The sequence below is a fragment of the Stenella coeruleoalba genome (genome assembly GCF_951394435.1).
Source record: "Stenella coeruleoalba genome assembly, chromosome: 1".
Classification (NCBI taxonomy): domain Eukaryota; kingdom Metazoa; phylum Chordata; class Mammalia; order Artiodactyla; family Delphinidae; genus Stenella; species Stenella coeruleoalba.
The window spans coordinates 108,355,114-108,379,713 of record NC_137169.1 but is presented as its reverse complement, the minus strand read 5'-3'; the positions used below and the strand labels follow the sequence as shown (position 1 = coordinate 108,379,713).

Below are 24,600 nucleotides of genomic sequence, written 5' to 3'. Positions count from 1 at the left end.
ATGGGCCTTGAAAGTTCTGGCTTTTGAATCTTTGCCTTCTCTTCTCTCCACCACTGCTAAAAACATTACCTTGCTTTCCTCCACACTGTCTGTCATCTCTTCTATCCTTGGTTTCTTAGTCAGTGGCAATTTCTCTGCTTCTTCTGCCTCTTCTTCAATGACAGTCTCCTCTGCAACCTGACCAGCAGGTACAGTTAAAACTATAAGCCAAAGGACACCAATTGGAGGTGATGAATACATAGTAAAACAAAGAGACTTTGCTTACTTTGAATCAGACAATAAACTAAAATATAGGGCTTCCCTGGTGGCGCAGTGGTTAAGAATCTACCTGCCAATGCAGGGGACACGGGTTCAAGCCCTGGTCTGGGAACATCCCACATGCCGTGGAGCAACTAAGCCCGTGCTCCACAACTACTGAGCCTGCGCTCTAGAGCCTGTGAGCCACAACTACTGAAGCCCGTCCACCTAGAGCCCGTGCTCTGCAACAAGAGAAGCCACCGCAATGAGAAACCTGTGCACCGCAACGAAGAGTAACCCCTGCTCACCGCAACTAGAGAAAGCCTGCGCACAGCAATGAAGACCCAACGCAGCCAAAAAAAAAATCATCTAAACTGAAATATATTCTCTGATATCTCACTGTTCATATCTCTTTGGATTTTAGAATCAATAGGCAAGGCATGGCTTTACAGAGAGAAACCAAAAAGATTAGAGGTACTAAGAAGACCTCAGAAAGGAAGGGTGAAGATTTGCAGGTTTGGAAGCCATGCAGTTAAGACCCAACTCTGAGGCTTTTATATAGAAATGTCTGACTGTAGATCAGAAGCTGTGACCACTTAGCTTACAATTCTGCAGGAATAACTTATCTAAAGTAGGTCTGGTATCTTAAATAAGAATTTTGAGAAAACTTTCATGAAAGCAGTTTGCCATTAGCTGTGTCTAATTTAACTATTTCTCTTCTCATAGATAAGTGAGAAAAGGGTCAACACACGTATGCACACAACACACATGATGCACTACACACCTATCCGAATGGCTAAAATTTAAAAAAAAATAGTGATAACACCAAACGCTGGCAAGAATGTGGGAAACTGGATTATTCATAAATTGCTGGTGGAAATGTAAAATGGTACAGTCACTGTAGAAAATAGTTTGGCAGTGTTTTACAAAAGTAAACATGCATTTACCATATGACCCGGAAATTTTACTTTTGGACATTTACCCCAGAAAATTGAAAACTTATGTTCCCATACAACCTGTACACGATTGATCATAATAGCTTTACTCAGATATAGCCAAAACCTGGAGACAGATTAAGTAGGTAAATGGTTAACCAAACTATGGTACATCTATACCATGGAATACTACTCAGCAATAAAAAGAAATGAACTATTGATACAAACATCAACTTGGATAGACCTTAAGGAAATTATGCTGAGAGAAAAAAGCCAATGTCAAAGGCTATATACTGTATGTTTCCATTTATATAACATTCTTGAAATGACAAAAATATAAAGATAGAGAACAGATGAATTAGTTAGTGGTTGCCAGTGGTTAGGAATGAGGTGGGAAGGGAAGTGGCTATAACACAAGGAATACAGAGTAGCAAAAGGAATCTCGGTGATGGAACTGTTTTGTATCTCAACTTTGGTGGTGCTGATGCATTAAATTGCATAGAACACAAACTCACAAATGAATGCATATAAAACTGGAAAAAATCTCAATAAGGTTGGTGGATTGTACCAATGTCAATTTCCTGTCTGTAATATTGTACTAGAGTTATAAAAAAAGTTACCATTGGGGGAAACTGGGTGATAGGTATATGGGATCTTTCTGTATTATTTCTTACAACTATACATGAATGAATATATGATTATCTCAAAATAAAAAGTTAAAATTATACTTAGGTTTTAGGATGCATTGTGATTTTTGTTTAAAGCAGATTTACCTAGTTATTTGGTTTGGTTGATTTTAACATTAGCTTGTATTCCTTGAACACTCATCAACTGATAGCAGTAGAAAGCATCTTGGATATCTGCTAAGTGGAAATGGAAATTCTGTCTGGGATTAAAAATTTCTTACAATTAATTCACAAAATTTCAGCTCTCCTTCTTTGGGCCTGGTTAAATGCATCTGTAAAAAGTAGTGTAGTGGACTTCCCAGGTGGCGCAGTGGTTAAGAATCCGCCTGTCAAGGCAGGGGACACGGGTCTGAGCCCTGGTCAGGAACGATCCCAAATGCCGCGGAGCAACTAAGCCGGTGCACCACAACTACTGAGCCTGCACTCTAGAGCCCATGAGCTACAACTATTGAGCCCGTGCACCTAGAGCCCGTGCTCCGGGCTCAATGAGAAACCCTGCACACTGCAACGAAAAGTAGCCCCCAACAGGGCTTCCCTGGTGGTGCAGTGGTTGAGAGTCCGCCTGCCGATGCAGGGGACACGGGTTCGTGCCCCGATCCGGGAAGATCCCACATGCCGTGGAGTGGTTAGGCCCGTGAGCCGTGGCCGCTGAGCCTGCGCGTCTGGAGCCTGTGCTCTGCAACGGGAGAGGCCACAACAGTGAGAGGCCCTCGTACCGCAAAAAAAAAAAAAAAAAAAAAAGTAGCCCCCGCTAGCCGCAACTAGAGAAAGCCCTCATGCAGCAACAAAGACCCAACGCAGCCAAAAAAATAAATAAATAAGTAATGTTTTTTTAATAAGTAATTTAAAAAAAATTTTTTTAAAAAGTAGTGTAGTTTATCTAGGCAAAACCTCAAATTTTATTTTTTTCCTTAAAACAACTTCGTTCTCATTTATTTAACTCCATTACAAGCAGAGGCTCTCACTTACTCAATGAGCCCCCCAAAACTTTAAATGATAATCATGTCCACAAAAATATCAGTGGTATATGTTCAAATAAGCTCCAAGAACTTATGATACCAAAGCCCGAGTTATAAAGGTTTAATTTCTACTGTTTCTTCCCATACTGCAAAGATCCATCAATTCAAATAATTTGAAAATTATAAAATCCCCATAATTATTTAGGCCAAATCAAAATTTTGATGACACAAAAGGTAATTATACCAACCCTCCTTCTTCAACGATTAGTTTCTTTCTTTTTTCAAAAAAAATTTACTTATGTATTTTTAAAATATGTAATACATTCACATGGTTCAAAGATTAAAAGCTATAAAAGCATATACATTGAAAAGCTTCCTATCCATCCCTAGCTACCCAGGTGCCCTGCCACAGGGGAACCAATGTTATCAGTGTTATTTCTGAATGTTCTTCCAGAGATAGTCTTTCCTATCCATCCCTAGCTACCCAGGTGCCCTGCTACAAGGGAACCAATGTTATCAATGTTATTTCTGAATGTTCTTCCAGAGATAGTCTAAGTCTATGAACATATTAGCAAATATACATATATTCCCCTTTTTTAAAAATACAAATGTAGCATACTCTACACACCCCTGCATCTTGCTCTTGTCACTTAATATATTTTGGAGATCAGACCATACTTGCATACAAGAATCTTCCTCATTGTTTTTTTATAGCTGCATAGTATTCCATTGCACGGGTGGTGTGTATCATAATTTATTTATCCAGTTCCTTAATGACTTCTACTTAGGTTCTTTGTAATCTCTGATGATTACAAATAATGCTGTAATGAATAATATAGTATATATGTCATTTCTGTGTGTGTGAATATAAATTCATAGAAAAATAACTTTTTAGCCAAAAGGTATAATATGCATCTTCAATACTGATACATATTGACAATTTGCTCTTCAGAGGATGCAGTAATTTACACTCTCACCAGTGATTTATAAGATTGCCTGTTTCCCCATACCCTTGACAATATAGTGCTTTAATGGTATCTTGCTGCAGTATTTATTTATATTTCTCTTGCATGAAAGAAGTAGGTTGAACGTATTTTCCTATTTTTTTCCTATTTTCTTTTCTGTGAACTACTAGTTGACATTATTTGCTCTTTTTTCTACCAGATTATTGGTTTTACTCACAGATTTTATATATATGAGGAGAAACAGCCTTTGCCAGCCTGGCTTCTGTTTCTTTTCCTTTTTCAGAGCTTCTTTGTCCCATCTGGCATCTGGCTTTCTCCCATTCCCACTACTTGCCCTAATGCCTCATATATATATATATATATTTTTTTGGCCATACCACGTGGCCTGTGGGATCTTAGTTCCCCAACCAGGGATCGAACCCACGCCCCCTGCACTGGAAGTGCGGAGTCTTAACCACTGGACCGCCAGGGAAGTCCCCTTAATGCCTCATTTTTAGAGGTGTGTTGAGTGTCTAAAGTATCTTTTAATAAACAGTTGTTTAAATGGGATAACTCACCTTGCTGTCCATCTTGCATAGTTACAATAAATGGCTGGCCAATGCCTCCAGTAGGGATTGCAGTTTGGATATTACCCAGAGGGACTCCATCAGTCACTATGGTGATGACCCTCTGGCCTCCACTCCCCACCACTTGCTGGATTGATGAGTCAACAGAATTTCCTTCTATGATTTCCTCTGAATTAGCTACAGATGACAAAAGGAAACATAACATTTCAGCTTTAAAAAAAATAGAAGTACAGTAATTTCAGCCCCCTTAAAACTGATAATATCAGGGATAGAAAAACTTGAAAAAACAAGTTAGATTCAACGCAGTTCACAAAAGCAAGCTCCTGTAAACAATGCTAAGTCAGAGACGAAAAGAAAACAGGGAGGGCTTCCCTGGTGGCGCAGTGGTTAAGAATCCGCCTGCTAATGCAGGGGAGACGGGTTCAAGCCTGGGAAGATCCCACATGCTGTGGAGCAACTAAGCCTGTGCACCACAACTACTGAGCCTGTGTGCCACAACTACTGAAGCCTGTGAGCCTAGAGCCCGTAGTCCGCAACGAGAAGCCACCGCGATGAGAAGCCCGTGCACCACAATGAGAAGTAGCCCCCGCTCGCCACAACTAGAGAAAGCCCGCACATAGCAATGATAGACCTAACACAGCCGAAAATAAAATAAATAAAAATAAATTTAAAAAATTGTTTTAAAAAGAAAGAAAACAGGGAATACATTAGAACAGTACTTTCTAAAATGTCTTCAGGGACTTCCCTGGTGGCGCAGTGGTTAAGAATCTGCCTGCCAATGCAGGGAACACGGGTTCGAGCCCTGGTCCAGGAGGATCCCACATGCCACGGAGCAACTAAGCCTGTGTGCCACAACTACTGAGCCCACGTGCCACAACTACTGAAGCCCGCACGCCTAGAGCCCGTGCTCCGCAGCAAGAGAGGCCACCACAGTAAGAAGCCCGTGCACCCCAACGAAGAGCAGCCCCCGCTCGCTGCAACTAGAGAAAGCCCGTGTGCAGCGACGAAGACCCAACGCAGCCAAAAATAAAAATAAATAAATAAGTAAAATATCTTCATTGACATGTTAGCTTTCACTAAAGATAGGTTCTATGTACAAATACATTTTCAAAATGCTCGTTTAAATATGCTTAAATTTTTGTGTTTATTTTGTAGGAAGTATCAGAGACCCTAACAGACTAATGAGCATTGTGACTCTCTAATATAAAATAAGATATGCTGAATTTCCCAAACATATTTGATCTCAGAACTCCTTTTTCAGAAAGCATCTTGAAAGTCTAAACAACTTTAGAGAGCTTAGAAAAATAACTATAGAGATCTATTTCTATAAGAAATAAAGGCATTTAATAGTGAATTAACAAAATAATATGTCAAGAAGTCAAAACATTGAAGAAGTCTGATAGACAAAAATAGTAGATGGCTTCTCTCATCTGACAGATCAACAATAACATTAACAGCAATGATACTATGTGCCAGGTACCTTTCTAAGAGCTTTACATGTATCATGTTGAATAAAGATTTTCAGTTTGGTTAGTCAGTATCCCCAGTAACTATTAGGGGAAACAGCTCCTACCACTATGAAATTTCTATATCTAAAGAGTCACAAGTAGAACTCTGCAATAAGTGGGGTAGGGACTATCCATATGAGACACATTCAGGCAGTTCAGTGGAAATAGAGCATCCACACCTCTTAGAAACGAAGAACAGTTAAATGTTATAGCTGAAAGGACCCTGATAGGTAATCTAATCCAACCGTCATGTCAGAGATGAGGAGACTGAGACCTGGAGAAGTTAAATGATCTATCCAACATCAAAGAACAAATCAAAAGAATAACAAGCACAAGTTTAATACATTGCTTTTTCCTCTGCCATGCTGTTCACTCATACACATCTGAGTAGAGATCTTTATGATTGTTGTCAGTTGGAAAAATAGGATTGGAGGAATGTTCTCAGCATCCAAGTGTCAACGGCAGAAAGAAATCAACAATCTGCTTTCATTTATGATGGAGCAGACTGCCAGAGGTTTCCAGAAAGATTCCTAAATGACTATTTAGCCCTACCTATGACTATTTGTCCCCTACCTATATGAAGCCTTAAGCCTTTTCCCTGTGGGTCACTAGCTTGGGCTAAGTGACCTGAAACCTTTCTGTTTTAAAATAAGAAGGGCACTATACAGAATGTGTCTTCACAAATCCACTGGAAATGCCAAAATAACATCTCCAGTGAAAATAGAAGCAAGCCAACCTGAGGTACAAAGAATATAACAATGAGCCAGGTAGCAGTCCCATGTATTTTGATGCTTTAATACAAGACATTTAGGCTGCTATTTTGAATCATTCTATGATAGCATCAGACAAAGCATAACATAGAGTATTTCCAAAACTCTGCTAATATAAGACTAAACATTTCAATCTGATGCAACTGGAGTCAGGATAAACAAACTTGAAGCTGCAAAACTACAAAGGAATAACTTATTCTCTGATATTATTCAGCTGACTGATTATATTGCTTAGCGATTTTTCTTTCTGATGCTCAATGACTCTACATCCCTTTATCCTAGCTGTCTCTAACCATAATTCTTTAACATTTCATGCAAATTAAATCTGCTGGAGATTCAAAAGCAAAAGAAGAAATGGTGATTCACCCAGCAGATATCCCTTACCTACCTGTGGCTCTGTGTGAGTTGCAGAGGGGGGCTGATGCCTCAGCAAGAGCTGCAAGGGTGGCCAGCACTGAGGTGGTAGAATTTGAGAAGTGTACTGTTGAGGAGGCATGGGGGTCACCTATTTCGGTAAAAAAGGCAAATGAGGTCCAGCGGAGAGAATAAATTGAGATGAACTAAAAATGGCTTATTAAATCAAAACCTCAGCTTTTCACTCTAATGTGCTTAATCTTGCTCTCTAATGCAAACTTACAAAAACCAATTATCATGGTGTTAAAACTCTTAAGGTTTAAAGTCTTCTCTTTAAAGTGGATTAAGGTAATATGCTTGGTATAGGGCCACACTACATTCCCTTCATTTGATCATTCTCTTGGCATTGCCAATGCTGAGCACCAGTAGCTAACAGACCAAGAGTGCCACCCACTCCCTAGGCTGGCTATGCAGAGCTCTCCTTGGCACCAGGCAGTAAGGGTACAAAGCATGCCTCACCCCAAACTAAGCAGTGTTGAGGGAATAGGCCCCTCCTGGGCTTTATTCAACCATGCTACTTCTATTCATCAGCTAGAGAGGTGAGAAGACTAGGACTGACCTCAAGCGCAAAGACATTAAAAACGTGAAGTTTCACATATTGAATGTCAAAGGCTAAACAATTACCTACTTTACCTACTTTAGTTAAGTCATGATGTGCTTTTCAAAAACAATTTGTTCATAATCTTTTTCTCTTGTATCTGTGTGATACCCTTACAGCTAAGTTCCAAGAGGGAAGTGTATTAGATCTGGCAATAGGCACTCCTAACTTTATGAACTGAAAGTATTACTCAACAGTTTTGCATAAATCAAACTTTTATAACATGAATTTCATTTCCCTCTTTCACTATAATTTCAGAGATACTTATTGTACCAGTTGTGAATTAATTGCTTCTTGGCTGCAAATCCACCCTTCTTTGCCGTATCTTGTGATACTGAAGCTGGACCCCATAAATATTTCTTGTCATCTGGCATGAGATTAAGTTTTGTCATACAGAAGTAGTGGCTGCTCCCCTTACTGGCTATTCCTGAGTTCTCCTCTCCTCATAGTAGTTACTCCATTGTTACTAAAAAGTGTTTATAAATTAAGTTTATAAGCTTATAAATTATATACTTATATATATTATTATATATGCATAATAAAATAAATATATTTATTTTATATGTACAATAAAATTACGTATAGTAAAACTACACCATATGTAGCTTTGTCATCTGACTGAAATGTGACTGATACACTTCTTTTCCTTTTTTTTTTTTTTTTTTTTGCGGTACGCAGGCCTCTCACTGTTGTGGCCTCTCCTGTTGCAGAGCACAGGCTCCAGACGCGCAGGGTCCATGGCCACGGCTCACGGGCCCAGCCGCTCTGTGGCATGTGGGATCTTCCCGGACTGGGACACGAACCCATGTCCCCTGCATCGGCAGGCGGACTCTCAACCACTGCGCCACCAGGGAAGCCCTATTTTCTTTTTAAGTGCGCTTTTTTTTTTCTTAATTTCATTTATTTTATTTTTGGCTGCATTGGGTCTTCATGCTGCACGCGGGCTTTCTCTAGTTGTGGCAAATGGGGGTTACGCTTTGTTGCGGTGCACAGGCTTCTCATTGTGGTGGCTTCTCTTGATGCGGAGCATGGGCTCTAGGTGTGCAGGCTTCAGTAGTTGTGACACGCGGGCTCAGCAGTTGTGGCTCGAGGCCTCTAGAGCGCAGGCTCAGTAGTTGTGGCTCATGGGCTTAGGTGTTCAGCGGCATGTGGGATCTTCCTGGATCAGGGCTTGAACCCATGTCCCCTGCATTGGCAGGCGGATACCTAACCACTGCGCCACCAGGGAAGCCCTAAATGTATTCTTAAGTTCTCCCACTACTATGCTTAAAAAAAGTCAATTATCTATAAAGTACTTTAAAAAAACGTAAAGTCCAAAAAAAAAAAAAAAAAAAAAAGTAAAGTCCTTTTCTGATATGATTAATCTAGTTAGTTTAACTGGTTTATAAATTTAAATTTCAGAAGATTTTTCCATAAAAAGGTGGATTACTTGTATAATACACATAGCTGCAACTATCTTAATCAAAGCTTTTGGGTGATGACTGTGGGAGTGAAGATAAGGGTAGAGATAGTAATAATATCCTTATTTTAATTTCTCATGAAATACTCAGGGAACCAAATGGTCTGAGTAGAACACAGTGCTTGACCTCTAGAAAGGAGCCTGTGTCTATCTAATGACTTCAGTAAGAGCAAGATTCAGCTATAGCCTATACCCTAATTTTCCTGCTTAGTTCATGTTTTTCTTATCACTCAGACTATCGTACCAAGTGCTGACATAAAATTCACAGATGAAACAAACAAGGAATAAGCAATTTTTAGATATATGCCTCATGGAGGTTGGAATATATGTGACAGTAAATCACTAACAATAAAAAAAAGAGGCTGTTATTATTTTACCACAGTTAAAACACACACATACACACACACAAGCAAGGCTGTTATAATTAAAGTTCTAGGACAAACATCAGGTAGGCCACCAAGCTAAAGGAGAATACCTGGGTAGAACTGCTTCATGAGAAAGGCATTATATACTTCTTAGCATAAAATGATTCCAACCTAAGGGTGCTCTCCCTTTGATTCAAACATAATGACTCACCCAACTTCCCCTCAATAGCAAAATGAAGAACATATGTGAAAAATTAGGTTTAGTATTCTGACATATACAGTTGAAACTGAAGAGATGATGCAAATTACCTCTTTAGACTTATCCCAGGTAGTTCTAGGAAAATAAAGTACTTTATTGTTAAATAATGTTAATTCCTTCATTCTCTTTAATATAAGACCCCACATCAAATAAAGTGAAATGTGTATGGTTGCTGTTGTTTTTGGAAGGGAAATGGCATTGTTAGTGACAACTTTTTACCTATTCAGAATGTGGCTTATATAAATAAATAAGCTCTTCAGACCAGGATTTAGGGTAGTGTGCTATGGTTGGCCAGGCAACCTCAGCAAACTAGATCCAGAAAAATTAAGTAACTTGCCCAGGGTCATGCAGCTAGTAAATGTCAGAGCCCAGATTAGAACCTAATTATTAGATTCCAAAGCCTGTACCCTTTATGAACCAATATAAGGCAATTTATATTTGACTTAGGAGTGCATCTTATGATTCTACAGAAACAGGAAATTCATCTTCATAACTTTGTTTTGCTCTGATTAATGTTTAAATTAGTCTGCCTTCCCAAATCACTGCAGTTTGATGGTGGCACTGATGACTGATATCTTTAAGTCACAAATGGAAAATTGAAAGCAAACTTAAAATCTGAATTTTGATATCAAAAATATCCACCAAGGACTTTCCTGGCAGTCCAGTGGTTATGACTCTGGGCTTCCAATGCAGGAGGCATGGGTTCAATCCCTGGTCGGGGAACTAAGATCCCACATGGTGTGGGGTGTAGCAAAAAAAAATCCACCAAAATGATAATCCTATGATACTTTCAGTTAATTCTTTTTTTTTTTAAGGTCTTTCCAGTTAATTCTTAAAAATATTACTGGATGATGGGAAACAAGAGGCCTGCCCCACCATTCAGGAAAAGAAAATCCTTTAACCCAGTTAAATAACACAACCTGAATTTGTCTTATAACTTTTCCCTTTCTTTTATCTGCACTGATTAAGCATCAGATAAGCCAATTCCCTAAAGGGGAATAGCTAGGTAGAACTGCTTCATGAGTAAGATGACACTGGAGAGATCAGCTCTAATTATGTGACGGTTTAGCAATTTCAATTTGCCGTTGTCAACATACAGAAGAAAGAAGAGTAGGTTTGCCAAAAGCAACACGACAAGCATGATATAGGCCCATGGGAATCAAGACTAAGAATCTCTATCCTGAATGTCTTCATCTTTGCTTATCATTCCAGATAAGAATCTGCAGAATTTCAGTAGTTAGACTAAAGACTTAACTCTAGCTCTTTTTATTCAATACGTGTCTGTGAACATATAACTTTATTGGCTTCTAAAAACTTTTGGATTAAAAAAGCACTTGTTCTAATCAGTGAGGCTTGAACCACAACAAATCCAAATGGCTGTGAATATTCTGATTAACAGTGATTTTAAACAACAGTTGATAGTTATAAAATGAAGGTCACTACTGCCCCCTTGTGGGCATGATGGATTCAACCTTCACTGAGAAGTTATATTTCCACTTAACATTAGCTATTACTGAAGCCCTGCTATAAAGTGGGTACTGAAATACAAAATCTAAGTCTCACAACAACCTCATAAAGTAGATTATTATATCCCAATTTTATATATGAGTACAGAAGGCTTAGAGAAGTAATTTTTCCAAGGTCAAGCATCTTAGCCAAGTAATAAATCAGTATTTGAAAGCAGTTCTGAATGCAAAATTCTATGTATAGTGTGTTCTTTCTATTTTACAATGCCTCTCAATAATAATACCTCATTCAAGATCTTCCTTTGATATTTTACAAACTTAACTATGAATACAGTTGTGTATTTTTAAATGACAGTCAGAAACAGAAAAAGAAACCAAGAGTCAGTAGGAAAATTTATTTAAATGAGGACACAAGTTCCTTCATTGTAAAACAAGTATTTGTAAGGAGATGTTGAACATAAACTCAATTTGCTCCTTTTTATTTTTATTTTTAAAAAATTTTTATTAGAGTATAGTTGATTTATAATGTTGTTTTAGTTTCTGCTGTACAGCAAAGTGGATTTGCTCCTTTTTAGATAGATATTTTTGTTAAAAACATACAAGTCTCAAAAGATCAACACCAAGTGCTTTTCTTTGCTATTTTGTTGTTATATATGTTCTCAAGAACAAATCAAGACTCTTACACTTTAGTCAAATAATCACATGTACCTCTTATATATATCAGCATTCCAACAACCATTTATATTTATTCTGCTTTGTTACTGCCTTAGACTATAAATATTTAACTATTTTCCTTAGCAGTACCATATTAAAGCACCCGTATATTTTCATTTAGGGGTCAGACATAACCCTTCAACAGATTAATCTGTAGAATATTTTACTTTTAACACAGTAAACACTTATGTACAATCCCAATGTATGATTTTCCCTTCCCTTAGAAAGAATAAGTGCATTAGCTTTTTTTTTTTTTTTTTTTTTTTTTTTTTAGATGTACGTGGGCCTCTCACTGTTGTGGCCTCTCCCGTTGCGGAGCACAGGCTCCGGACGCGCAGGCTCAGCGGCCACGGCTCATGGGCCCAGCCGCTCCGTGGCACGTGGGATCCTCCCAGACCGGGGCATGAACCCGCGTCCCCTGCATCGGCAGGCGGACTCTCAACCACCGTGCCACCAGGGAAGCCCAGTGCATTAGCTTTTAAATCTATTATAAATCTTCCATTTGAGGAATGTTTTAATAAAGGAGTGGGTATCAGGCAGGGTACCTATTCATCTCATAAGAAAACCTGTAATTCTGTTCATTTTAAGTCTAAGATAAATGTCACATTATCAGAACATTACCTGAGGTTGTTTTGGTGCTGGCTGAAGAAACAAGGCTTGCGAGGTTGACAACTTCTCCTGACGTGAAGATGAATGGGGTACCCATAGTCACAGGGTTGGCTCTCTCAGGATTAGCATTCACCTGATTCTGCATTGCTTCCTATAAAACAATGCAAGATATTTCAAAGTCAGAACACTTACTAACCAGCCTTAGTTATACAGTTACTGAACAGCCCCCCTACAATGCTCTGTCAAGCAGAACTAGTTCCGGTGCACAATGTCCCAGGGACCTCACAGTTCTCATTAAGACGACTGTTTTTTCTCAAACCAGGGCAACAGAGACATTAGATTGCTTTCCCAAGCTTATCTATACTTTAGAAAAAAAAAAAAGGTGTTATTATTTGCAAAAACTTCTAGACAATTCACTTAACCTCTCTGGATATTGGTTTTTAATTTGAAAAATAAAGGGGGTGGCCTAAAAAGTAATTTCCAGCACTAATATTCTATGATCAATTATGTACAAGACAATGTGCTAGCTGGAGATCCCTGCAGAGATTCCACACAGAACAATATTCTCCAGAGTTTTGTCCAACTACTTATTCCATTCTGCCATTGAAGAAATCCCTAAGAGAATATATAACAAGCAAATAAATGAGTGCCGGATTTTAAAGTCTAGTTCCATATGCTGCACTTCTGCTTCTAGAGATATCTGCACAATTTTGGTATAAAGATGCTTATCTTTATTTTATTTTTTTACTTTCATAAGCAGTTTTCTACAAACATGATCACTACTAAAAAAAAGTCAAATTATAAAAGGGCTCTAAACAAGGAATTGAAAGTTGAAGAGAATAACCAGTCTATAGGGAACCATATGTCAGAAAAAACCAACCAACCTCTGATAATACAGTAGAAATGGTTATTTTTTTACATATAATTATCCCCTTGCTAAGAGCTTCAATTGAAACAGATTATCCATTCTCTCTGATTACTGTAAAATTCCTTCTTTACCCTCCATTATCACTTCCTTAATTCAAGCCTTCATTGGCTCTTGCCTGGCCTAATGAAGGTCTTCAGCATTAAGTGTCTTCTCTCTCAAGTCTGTACCACACTCCAAACAATCATCGTTTTAAAAAATCTTATCATATCAATTCTCTACTTAAAAGCTTCTATTGGATCCCCCTTGCCCACAAAATAGTCCATACTTTTTTTTTTTTTTTTTTTTTTTTTTTTGCGGTACGCGGGCCTCTCACTGTTGTGGCCTCTCCTGTTGAGGTCCAGACATGGAGGCTCAGCGGCCATGGCTCACGGGCCCAGCTGCTACGCGGCACGTGGGATCTTCCCGGACCTGGGCACGAACCTGCGTCCCCTACATCGGCAGGCAGACTCTCAACCACTGCGCCACCAGGGAAGCCCAATAGTCCATACTCTTTTGCATGCCATCTAACAACCCTATGTTCAGAACTCAGCCTCTCAAGCCTTAGCTCCTGCCACTCCCAAACTCTGCTTCTCTTGCCCAATCTCTGGTCACAGAACTACTTACTCTTTCCTGAATATTCCATGTCCTTTCCCACCTCTGTCTTTGATTTGCTTTTTCTAGCCTAGAATATCATCTTCTCACACCTCTGCCTACTACTCCTTCAAAACTCATTTCAGAGCCTACATATACTTTAATCCTTGCCTTAAGCATTATCAATACTCCCTCCTGTAATACTTACTAGGTATCTGTTTACCACCATAGTACTGTAATGCTTTATATCTTGTCTTTACCTTCATCATACTGTAAACACTCCAAGGACAGGGCTATGTCCTACTAATCTTTGTATCTCTCATCCTGTTATTTCCTGATATACCACTGCTGGCTTAGGAAATCAATGGATGATATCATCACAGCTGATTTTTAATTTTGAGATGGCTTCCTTATGGCTCAATATGCTTTAGAGCTATGTACTATCTCACAAGAGCTGATGTATATTCATAAAACATAAAGAGGTTTTTAATATTATCCCAAGTCAAGTTTAATTAGAAAGGGAAATTTTCATGGAGAAAAAACATTCTAAAGCCAAATAAAAACTTATTTTTGTACTGGCCACAACATTGTTCTTCAATCACCATGAATAATTCAGGGCTTTATAGAATATTATTATTTTTTTAAAGATACTAATGACACTGAGTCACAAGATTGAGACATAATGGAAGTATTACTTTGATAAGATAGAGAAAATTCAGTTTTGATTCAGCTCCTACAAAAAATCCTTAACTTCAACTTAAGTATACTGTGGTGTATAAAAAGAACAGGACCTGAAGGATGACCAGAATCTCAGCATTGTTTTTCTCCAGGGCTATGTCAAAGGCAGATTTATCAAACTTGCTGAAAGCATGGACATCAGCTCCATATTTGATAAGTAGCTCTACAACATCTCGATGGTGGTGCTCTGTGGCCCAGTGCAAAGCTGTCATCTTCAGCATGTCCTTGGCATTCACATCTGCACCATTCTGTCATAGAAAAGTAATTTTTTTCAAAGAGACACTGGTTACAGTAGCACAGGTACAATATCCCATCACCATATACAGAGGATTTCCATAGAGATTACACATATTCAAATTTAGAAATGTTTAAGAAATATCAAAGGGAAAAACATGTCTCCTGAATTCAAATTCTCCTGAATGCTCATAGACACAATGCCTTAAATGAGAGGACCTTTTAAGGACATAGTTGGAAATTATAACAGATGGGAGAGGAAGGGGAAAAGAACAGATTTTTGTTGCATTTATTAACAGAGAGCTGAGTGCCTGAAAAAATAGGCATAAGATCAGAGAACACCTGCAGAAGAAAAATGAAGAAAGTTCAATAAAGTTTGTTTAGCCTTTAAAAACTTAGAAAATAAAATCCTCATAGCCATGATGACTCTTGAAAGAGATGCAATTCAATACTATAAACTGTCCTAAACTTAATCTTTCCCAACCTAGTTTCCTACCACCTGTTGAAGTAAAAAAACAGGGAGGTATTTGTCTTTTTTACAATATAGACCCCCTCACTCTTCTTGCTTTACCCTAACAAGTAGTTCCACGATGTGTGCATGTCCATCAGCTGCAGCCATGTGCAAGGGGGTCCTGTCCACTTTGGTCCGGGCATCCCTGCTAACGCCTGCTCGAAGGAGCACTTCTGCTGTGGAATAATGACCATACTGGGCTGCAAGGTGGAGGGGTGATGTTCCAAGCTGTGGGAAAATAATACTCATTTAATATCAACTGTGTGCAGAGTCCTAAATCATTACTGGAGGGATACAAATGAACAACAGGTGACGCCTAGGTTCCTGTCCTTGGAGAGAGAAACTGGCTGGACAGATAAGCTGAAGAAATTATTTCATTAAAATTAATACACTAATGGACAAATAAATATACGACCAATTAAAGAAGCACTAAGTATAATGGATTTAAGTCAGGTAGACTTACCAGGTAAAATTCCATAAAGGGTATGATTTTAAATAGGGCTTAGAAGAAGGTTAAAAAAAATGGATAGAAAAGAGCATTCTGAGTCAGGGATAAAGGGAAGGGATAGGCAAGTTCAAAACAATTCTAGGAAAAGGGCAGAGACTAGAAAGTTACATGTGAAATTTAGGGTACAAATTTAATTGGTTGAAAGAGAAGTTTGTTACCACAGTAAAGCTAAGCAAAAATACTGATGAGATGAAGTGCCCCCCCGCACCCCGCAGAAAAAAATAGCAATGGTGTGTCAATAGCAATAAGCACGTCTGTATCATCTCAAAGTAAGTCTTGTTACTAATCACAGTTATCTATCAGCATCCATTTTGGCCAGAGATCTATTCCTTTTTCGTGTTATGCTCTCTATTTTAAAACCTATTTTGTTATTCTTTGCTTTTCATATATTCACTCTCTTTACCTGATTGGATTTAATTCACATTGCTCTTTTCAGGCCTATTTATAGAAATGCTAATCTCATGGGTTTCCTTTCTTCCTTTTTGTGAAGTGCTAAGAAACTGCTGGCCTCTAAATTTATGAATTAATCACCCCAGAACAGAGGACAGTGCTTATCGAATTGTTAAAATTAGGCAATGCTTACAAAATCTATGAATACTAAGCAAACCCATGTTATAACCGGGACCTGGATCTTCTGACACTCTGCTCTCCAAGTTGACTGTCTGAACTCATGAAATTACACCTTTCTCTTTAATGTTTTTTAACAGTGGTAAAGGAAATAAAATGGCTAGGCTATTCCTTATTAATGAGGACATTTTAGAGAAAAGGAAACAAGGAGTTTCATTAGTTTAGAAATGCACTCAGTACACTGATTTTGTTTAATTTCTAGCTAATTACAGCCTATAACCCAAGTACACTCCAGGGAGAAGTAAATCTTTAGAAAATACTCTAAAAATTAAAACATTATAGGGCTTCCCTGGTGGTGCAGTGGTTAAGAATCTGCCTGCCAATGCAGGGGAAACAGGTTCAATCCCTGGTCCGGGAAGATCCCACATGCCGCGGAGCAACTAAGCCCATGGGCCACAACTACTAGAGCCCACGCAACTAGAGCCCATGCTCTGCAACGAGAAGCCACTGCAATGAGAAGCCTGCGTACCACAACAAAGAGTAGCCCCCGCTCTCTGCAACTAGAGAAAGACCGCAAGCAGCAACGAAGACCCAATGCAGCCAAAAATAAATAAATAATTTTTTTTTTTTTTTTTTGTGGTACGCGGGCCTCTCACTGTTGTGGCCTCTCCCGCTGCGGAGCACAGGCTCCGGACGCGCAGGCTCAGCGGCCATGGCTCACGGGCCCAGCCGCTCCGCTGCATGTGGGATCCTCCCGGACCAGGTCACGAACCCGTGTCCCCTGCATCGGCAGGCGGCCTCCCAACCATTGCGCCACCAAGGAAGCCCCAAAAATAAATAAATAATTTTTTAAAAATTATAGAAAATCACAAGTATATAGTATCTTACAATTACCACCCATATATCCACAGGAGATTCTTTCAATTTGGAAACTAAAAGAAAAGGAAAACCACATATTCAGATGAGGCAAAGAAAATGAAATGCTTGTAAGGAGACTGAGGCAGAAAGTGAATGAAGAAAAATCAGTACAGACTGTTTAGCCTTTATGAAAAAGGTTGGTAACAGCGCACGCTGGGAATAATTAAGAGAGCTTACCCAGTCTGTGGTGAATGGGGCACCATTTGCCATCAATGTTCTCACTTCATCATCTTGGCCTTTTCTTGCTGCTTCTAGCAACCTCTTCCCCAAGTCCACCAAAGACATCTTTATGCATAGGAACACAAATTTTTGGGAAGCTGTCACTCAAACACAAGGAAAGCTGCCTGTAAAATGTTTTTAGAAGGCCTCTTGTATGTATGTTTTTAGCAGACCTCTTGTATATATGTAAGATACTTCTCAAGCAGACTATCTGATAAGGCACTTCTTTTCTACTTCATCTAACACAAACAGTCAGATATTTGGGAAGTTTCTGGCCCTAAACCATAGTTCCCTCACCTTCAATCTCCAGAAAAATACTTTGGAAATATGTGAAACACATTACTGCCTTTCTAGCTTAAGGAATCAATAAAACAGCATTTCACCCCTTTGAAACAACCATGGGTAGAAATAGTACATTACAACAAAAAATGAATAGATAAACCAAGGATACTGAGACTCAGGTACATGGCAGACACTTTTTCAAAAATGAACAGAGACGTCACTGCACCTGTTGAAGGTGTCTCAGCAACACCTAGAGTTTTTTTTTAAACAAAGTCATCAGCTTGGCCAGATTACATACTTTGTTTAAAAGTATAGTTATGTCTAAAATCATTACAGTTTTTCACTTAATAATTTGGGCATTATTAAATCTTTGTGAAAGCTCATAGTAAAAAAAGCATCTGAGTAGGAGAGATTTTTTATTCCCTGTAAAAGGCATATAGTCAACTCTCAGTTATTTAGGGTAAAAGAAAAAACAAAACTGTTGCTAAACACATGAAATCAAAGGTAATAAATGGTGGAGATTAAGTCTGAAGAGCATGCAAAATGGTCATTTAAATGGGTGGTTACTGGGACTTCCCTGATGGCACAATGGTTAAGAATCTGCCTGCCAATGCAGGGGACACGGGTTTGATCCCTGGTCCAGGAAGGTCCCACATGCCGCGGAGCAACTAAGCCCGTGTGCCACAACTACTGAGCCTGCGCTCTAGAGCCCATGAGCCACAACTACCGAAGCCCGTGCGCCTAGAGCTCGTGCTCCGCAACAAGAGAAGCCACGGCAATGAGAAGCCCACCCACTGCAACAAAGAGTAGCCCCTGCTCGCAGCAAATAGAGAAAGCCCGTGGGCAGCAACGAAGACCCACTGCAGCGCCCCCCCCACCCCAAATGATGGTTACTGTAAATCAGAAACTGACCTGGGTATAAAGGATACCCAGGATAGTGAGAAGTTTCTATATTCAATGCAGAATTGTCTGAATGGTATATAATCACCACTCACTACAAATCTTCCAACCAACGAGGAAACGGCTATTCTTGATAAATTTAATTTTTATTATGTTTCCTTTCAACTTGTACTGCTTTGTCCATATTGTAAAAAGTAATTTCTCATTTTAAAAAATGAACAAAGAGAGTCTGCCATTTCAAGGAAGACAATTGGCAGTATTTACTGCCAATTATCAATTATAATTTCAGCTTCCATGCAAAAAACAGAATTTTGGGAATATCCACCTCCATGAGCTGATAGCTCACTATAAACTTTTCTCATAAAAGTAGTGGTGATACTAATGAATGTGATTTTTTAATACTGTATAAAATGCATCAACATTTGAAGGATGGGAATTATTTGGTGAACCAGTATTTTTCAAATGACCAATGCATGTTACAAAATCGGTAAAAAGATTCATTCAAAGTGAAAGCAGATCAATGGGTTTTAAGGTAATCAAGTATAAAACATTCATTGACATGGTTTCAGATTCCTCATTGCAACTAACTTTTAAGAAATTGCCACTTGTTGTTACATCAAAGAAGAATATCCACAATTACCTGAACAAGCTATTAAAATACTCCTCCTTTCTCCAAGTACATATTGCAAAAGATTGAATGTAGAATAGATATGAAAATAAGAAATACATATGAAAATTATTAAGCCAGAAGTTAAAGAGATTTGCAAAAATATAAAACAATGCCATTTTTTTTTGTTTTTGGCCGTGCTTGTGGGATCTTAGTTCCCCCCCAGCCAGGGATTGAACCCAGTCAGTGAAAGCACCAAGTCCTAACCACTGGACTGCCAGGTAATTCCCAAACAATGTCATTCTTCTCACGATTTCTTTAACTTGGAAGTTATTTACTTTCATAAAATTTTGTTATTTATGTTAACATGTAATGGATTTATTATTGTATTTTAATTAACATTTAACAATTAATTTCAAAACAGTAAATAGCAATAGATACAGCAGATTGGAGTCCTTAATAATTTTTAAGAATATTAAAACCTGAAAACCAAAACTTTTGAGAATCATCTAGCCACTATGTGATTTAGATTTATTTTATTTAATATTCCAATCTATATCATAGAATACTGTGCTCAAACATGGGTATCCAGGAGACCACTAGGGGAGATTGTTCAACATGAATATATAGTCTAGGCCCTGTGACTGGACTGGAGCAGAGGATGAATTTTAATAGTGTGAAAGTCTATAATCTGATCTAAGTTTTTATGACTTAAGAAAATGTTACAGAAAAAATGATAGCATACCCTTCTTACAGAAAACTTATATTTGCATTCCTCCATGGTTATCTTTCTTTTAAAATATCAAACCTGCCTTTCAATTTAGTTATTACTATTTATTTATTTATTTATGGCTGTGTTGGGTCTTCATTGCTGTACGCGGGCTTTCTCTAGTCGCGGCGAGCGGGGGCTACTCTTCCTTGCGGTGCTCGGGTTTCTCACTGCAGTGGCTTCTCTTGCTGTGGAGCACGGGCTCTAGGCACGCGGGCTCAGTAGTTGTGGCTTGCAGGCTCTAGAGTGCAGGCTCAGTAGTTGTGGCGCACCGGCTTAGTTGCTCCGCGGCATGTGGGATCTTCCCGGGCCAGGGTTCGAAACCCGTGTCCCGTGCACTGGCAGGTGGATTCTTAACCACTGCTCCACCAGGGAAGTCCCTACTAATAGTTTTTGGTTTTGGCTGCACCCATGCCCGCCGTTGTGGAAGCGCAGTCCTAACCACTGGACTGCCAGGAAGTCCCAACTAATAGTTTAAAACAAGAACAAACATTGTTAATCAACTATACTCCAATATAAAATAAAAAGTTAAAAAAAAAAAGAAAAAACCAAACTGATAGAAACAGTGAAAAAAAAGAACAAAATTTTAGGTGGTTCATTAGCAGAAATGACTCACATTTTCTCAAATTATACTATATATAAAAAGTGTATCACCAAGACGCAAACACCTCTACTGGGAATTCCCTGGAGGTCCAGTGGTTAGGACTTGGTGCTTTCACTGCCGGGGCCAGGGTTCAATCCCTGGCTGGGGAACTAAGATCCCACCAGCGCACAAAGCGTGGCCAAAAAAAAAAAAAAAAAGTAAAGTCATAGAATGTCCTTTTCCCGAGATGTTTTAAAAAGACAGATGAGAGAGGAAAGTCCTCCTAGGAAGGGGGAGTAGAATAAGATGATGTCAAGTGGCTCAAGGAATTCTGTGAGAATAGGAGAAAGCTAACGGGAAGGAGAAATGGAAGCGAAGAATCCATGATCTGACGACATTTTCTTCTTTTTCTATTGCACACGTCCCCACTGGGCCGCCAGCTGTACAAACAACTGTGCAAGAACTGGAGGCGGGGCCCTTACTGCTCTTGCTCAGATTACTGAGCTCACTAATAATCTTTAGGCTATTACTGGGGTCAGAGAATTAGGGTCTCCGTTTTCTCCTGTATCACAACTCCTCCCGTGCCTCACAGCGACGTTCTGTCTTTTTGGAAGAAGGAGCAGGGAGCCACGGTCTCAGCCTAGGGGGCAGCCCCCGGTCCGGGCTCCGCGCTGCCTCCTAGTGGTCACCTCTGTGGCCTTGGCTTCCCTCGGTCCAGCTCCCCAGCCCCAGATCTTACACCCACCCCATTCTTCACCTCCTCCCAGTCCCCTCCCCTTCCTCCCGGCAGCATCCCCTTCCTCTCCTTCCCCCAGCCGCCCCGGCTCTGGTGAAGGGGCACCGCTCCGTCTGCATCCAGAAGTCCGGGGCTGGGCTGAGAAGCGGTGCAACTTTTACAAGGCAGCCTCCCTCCCAGCCGTGACACCCCCCGATTCCACGCATCTCTTCTTCCTCCTCACCTCCTCGTCCGGGACGTTGCCGGCTGTGTTTTCACCGAGCCCGCCAGTTTGGTCCTGTTTCCTTCTCTAGTTAAGACTCCCTGTCACTGACGGTTACTTTTTGACCTTTTCACATATGCATATTTTGGGGGCCTTTAACCCCCCCCCTCGCGGAGAAATGGAGGCAGCAAAATGGCGGACCCGGAAGTGAATACGGCGAATATAATTTCTGGCGGAGGAATCTATGAAGAAAAAATGATTAGAAAAGCCACATTTGCATTCAAACAGAAGGGTGATGTACCCCAGAGCCTCATTTTCTATTCCCGGAAGGGCTTTGAGGTAAAATAGTGTGTATCCGAGACATTTTAGACGGGACTATTTAGCGAGGCGGAGTATTATCGATTACGTGTCTTATAGTTCCGGCAGGGGACGGACCCGATGGTTTGTTTTGGCGCCAAGAGCCCCGCAAACCGCTGAGAAATCGGATTTTGCATCGGTCCTGCTCTCTCTTGCTTGTTTTTAGGGGGCTTAGGGTTGATGAGAAAACCCTATTTCTCTGTCTCAACCTCGGGTGAAGATGTTTGGGACATTGCTGGCTTTGCGCATGAATTGAGCTCTGGTGCCGGACGGCCACATTTCCAGATACAGCCTTAATGTAAGGAGCCCAGAGCCAAGCTGTCAGCGCGAATATTGAAACAACGGAGTCATTTCTTTGTGGGGGGCCTGGAAGAGGATGGAGCATGAGTTTGCAAATCCATTTAAGTACTTTATTTACCAAACAGTTGATTCCCATCTCCACCCGCCGTTCTCCTTGAACTAAAGGACAGCGAGAAGTCGGGAAGGAAGACCTTCAAAAATAAGTAAAAATAGAGGACATATCACTGCTCCACTCTTTATTCGATTTTGGCTTTTGTCGTTGATGGTGGGCCTTTCAAAGTCTACGGGGAAGATTTACATGATACCTCCTTCTCTGGATTTCTTTCTTTTTTTGTAATTTATTTTATTGAAGTATATAGTTGATTTATAATGTTGTGTTAATTTCTGCTGTACAGCAAAGTGATTCAATTGTACATATATTCTTTTTTATATTCTTTTCTATTCTGGTTTATCACAGGATATTGAATATAGTTTCCTGTGCTATACAGTAGGACCTTGTTGTTTATCCATTCTATATATAATAGCTTACATCTGCTAATCCCAAACTACTAATCCACCCCTTTTCTGAATTTCTCTAGATCCTGTTCATGTACTTTAAAGGATTTACGGCATACTGCCCAAATTGGTATTTGCAGCTTCCCTTTTTGAAGGTCAAAATCATTGTCTCATTCTTGTTTACAACCTCTCTGTTGTCCGACTCTGTCTCATATAGTAGGCACCCATAAACTACTTGTAAATTAGTCCAAATAGTTTTTTTTTTTAATGAGGTGAGTTATAAGTAAGCAGATAATGTATTTGGGTTAATTCGTTTATTTTGTTAGGCACCCAGGCTGAGATAATGCAGTGCAGATTTAATGCCATAGGTGCCTTCTGAGGCATCTGGAATTGTTACCTCAGATACTGGTAGTCAGTGGGCAAGCACAAGAATGGTTGGTTACAGCTTTCTCCCAAAATACTTTAAATAATTTCAAGCTGATTTCACCCTTGTTATCTATCTGTTCAACTTGAAATTCATCATTTTAATGTATAAAGGCTACTCAAACCCTTCCGCAAAGTTGAATATTAGATAAAATATATAAGCTGAACTTGGAAGCAAGGCTAATTTTTGAGATCTATACTGCTTCCTTGTGAAGAGAGAAAACTAGAATCCAGTCCTGGGATTGAATGTCTTTATTAAAGAAGTGATTAAATGGCAGCACAAATCAGCAGCAATAATTTCAGAAGGAGTGGAGACAAGGTGTAGGGTCAGAGTTGATTGTTCATTTCATGGTATCAAGGTAGCTGAAGAACTGTGCCTGAGGCCCATTTGATCATTATTCTACATTGCAAATGCAGGAGGGCAAAACTAAAATACTAAGGACCAAACCCTAGGCCTTTTAGAAACTGAATAATACCCTACAAATTATCATAATAGTCAGCAGGATTGCATCTTAAGATTTGAAATCCCAGTGGTTTTCCTCAGCTAGAGTTTTCAGCCGACAGGAGCAAAACTGTAAAGTAAGCTTGAAGAAGGAAAACCCTTTTGAGAGAGCATATCTATTTCTGAAATGATTCAGTGCTTTCCCCTATTGTCATCTCCCAGGATGTATTATTTCCTCTTGTTTTAAAACTTTATCCCCAATTTCTCTGAGAAAAAGTGTATTACAGGAAGGAGCAGGACCACCTTAGCCTTTTAGAAATCCTACAGTCGTAGAGCAGATAATCTCAAACTGAAACTCACAGGGTTTTCATCAACACTTGAAGAAATATTTGTGTTTACTGGCCTGGAGCAAGAAATTAGGAAGGTTTGAGCAATCTCTGAAGCTGATTAAAATGAAGTAAAAAAATCAGTCCTCCATTTTGCACTCCATACTACTCTCTGGTGCCCTCATCAGGCCTGTTTTCTGGAATTAATATATGGGGGGGAGGAAAGGAATCCCTGTGACCCAATACTCCATTGCTTGAACCCTTTACTTTGTGGCTTGAGGGTTTTTGAGAGAAACTGATAAGAAAGAAAGATAGATAAATAAAATAAAATAAATAAATAAATAAATAAATAAATCACAACTCTGGCAGATTCATCAGCACCACCTCAACACAATAGAGGGGAGAGAGCAAGACTGATAGGGTAAAAGGGTGGAAAGGAGGGGCTTGAAAGGGCAGGAAAGGAGGGCAAGGTGGT

General features: G+C 39.5%; 1 protein-coding gene across 3 annotated transcripts in view; it reads right to left on the bottom strand.

The window, feature by feature from the left end:
- Nucleotides 1–21,943, bottom strand: part of GABPB2 (GA binding protein transcription factor subunit beta 2) — a 28,228-nt gene extending 6,285 nt beyond the window's left edge. Inside the window, exons 1-8 of one of the 3 annotated variants that reach the window (XM_079944618.1) lie at nt 21,804–21,943; nt 17,662–17,769; nt 15,552–15,719; nt 14,800–14,994; nt 12,523–12,661; nt 7,015–7,131; nt 4,340–4,525; nt 70–200 (exon numbers count right to left, since the gene is read on the bottom strand). In XM_079944618.1, the coding sequence (XP_079800744.1) occupies nt 70–200; nt 4,340–4,525; nt 7,015–7,131; nt 12,523–12,661; nt 14,800–14,994; nt 15,552–15,719; nt 17,662–17,769 (1,044 nt within the window). In that variant the 5' untranslated portion in view covers nt 21,804–21,943. Of the gene's footprint in view, nt 1–69; nt 201–4,339; nt 4,526–7,014; nt 7,132–12,522; nt 12,662–14,799; nt 14,995–15,551; nt 15,720–17,661; nt 17,829–21,803 lie in introns of all 3 variants that reach the window. The other 2 variants (XM_079944619.1, XM_079944620.1) reach the window with 2 other exon arrangements.
- Nucleotides 21,944–24,600: the final 2,657 nt, after the last annotated feature.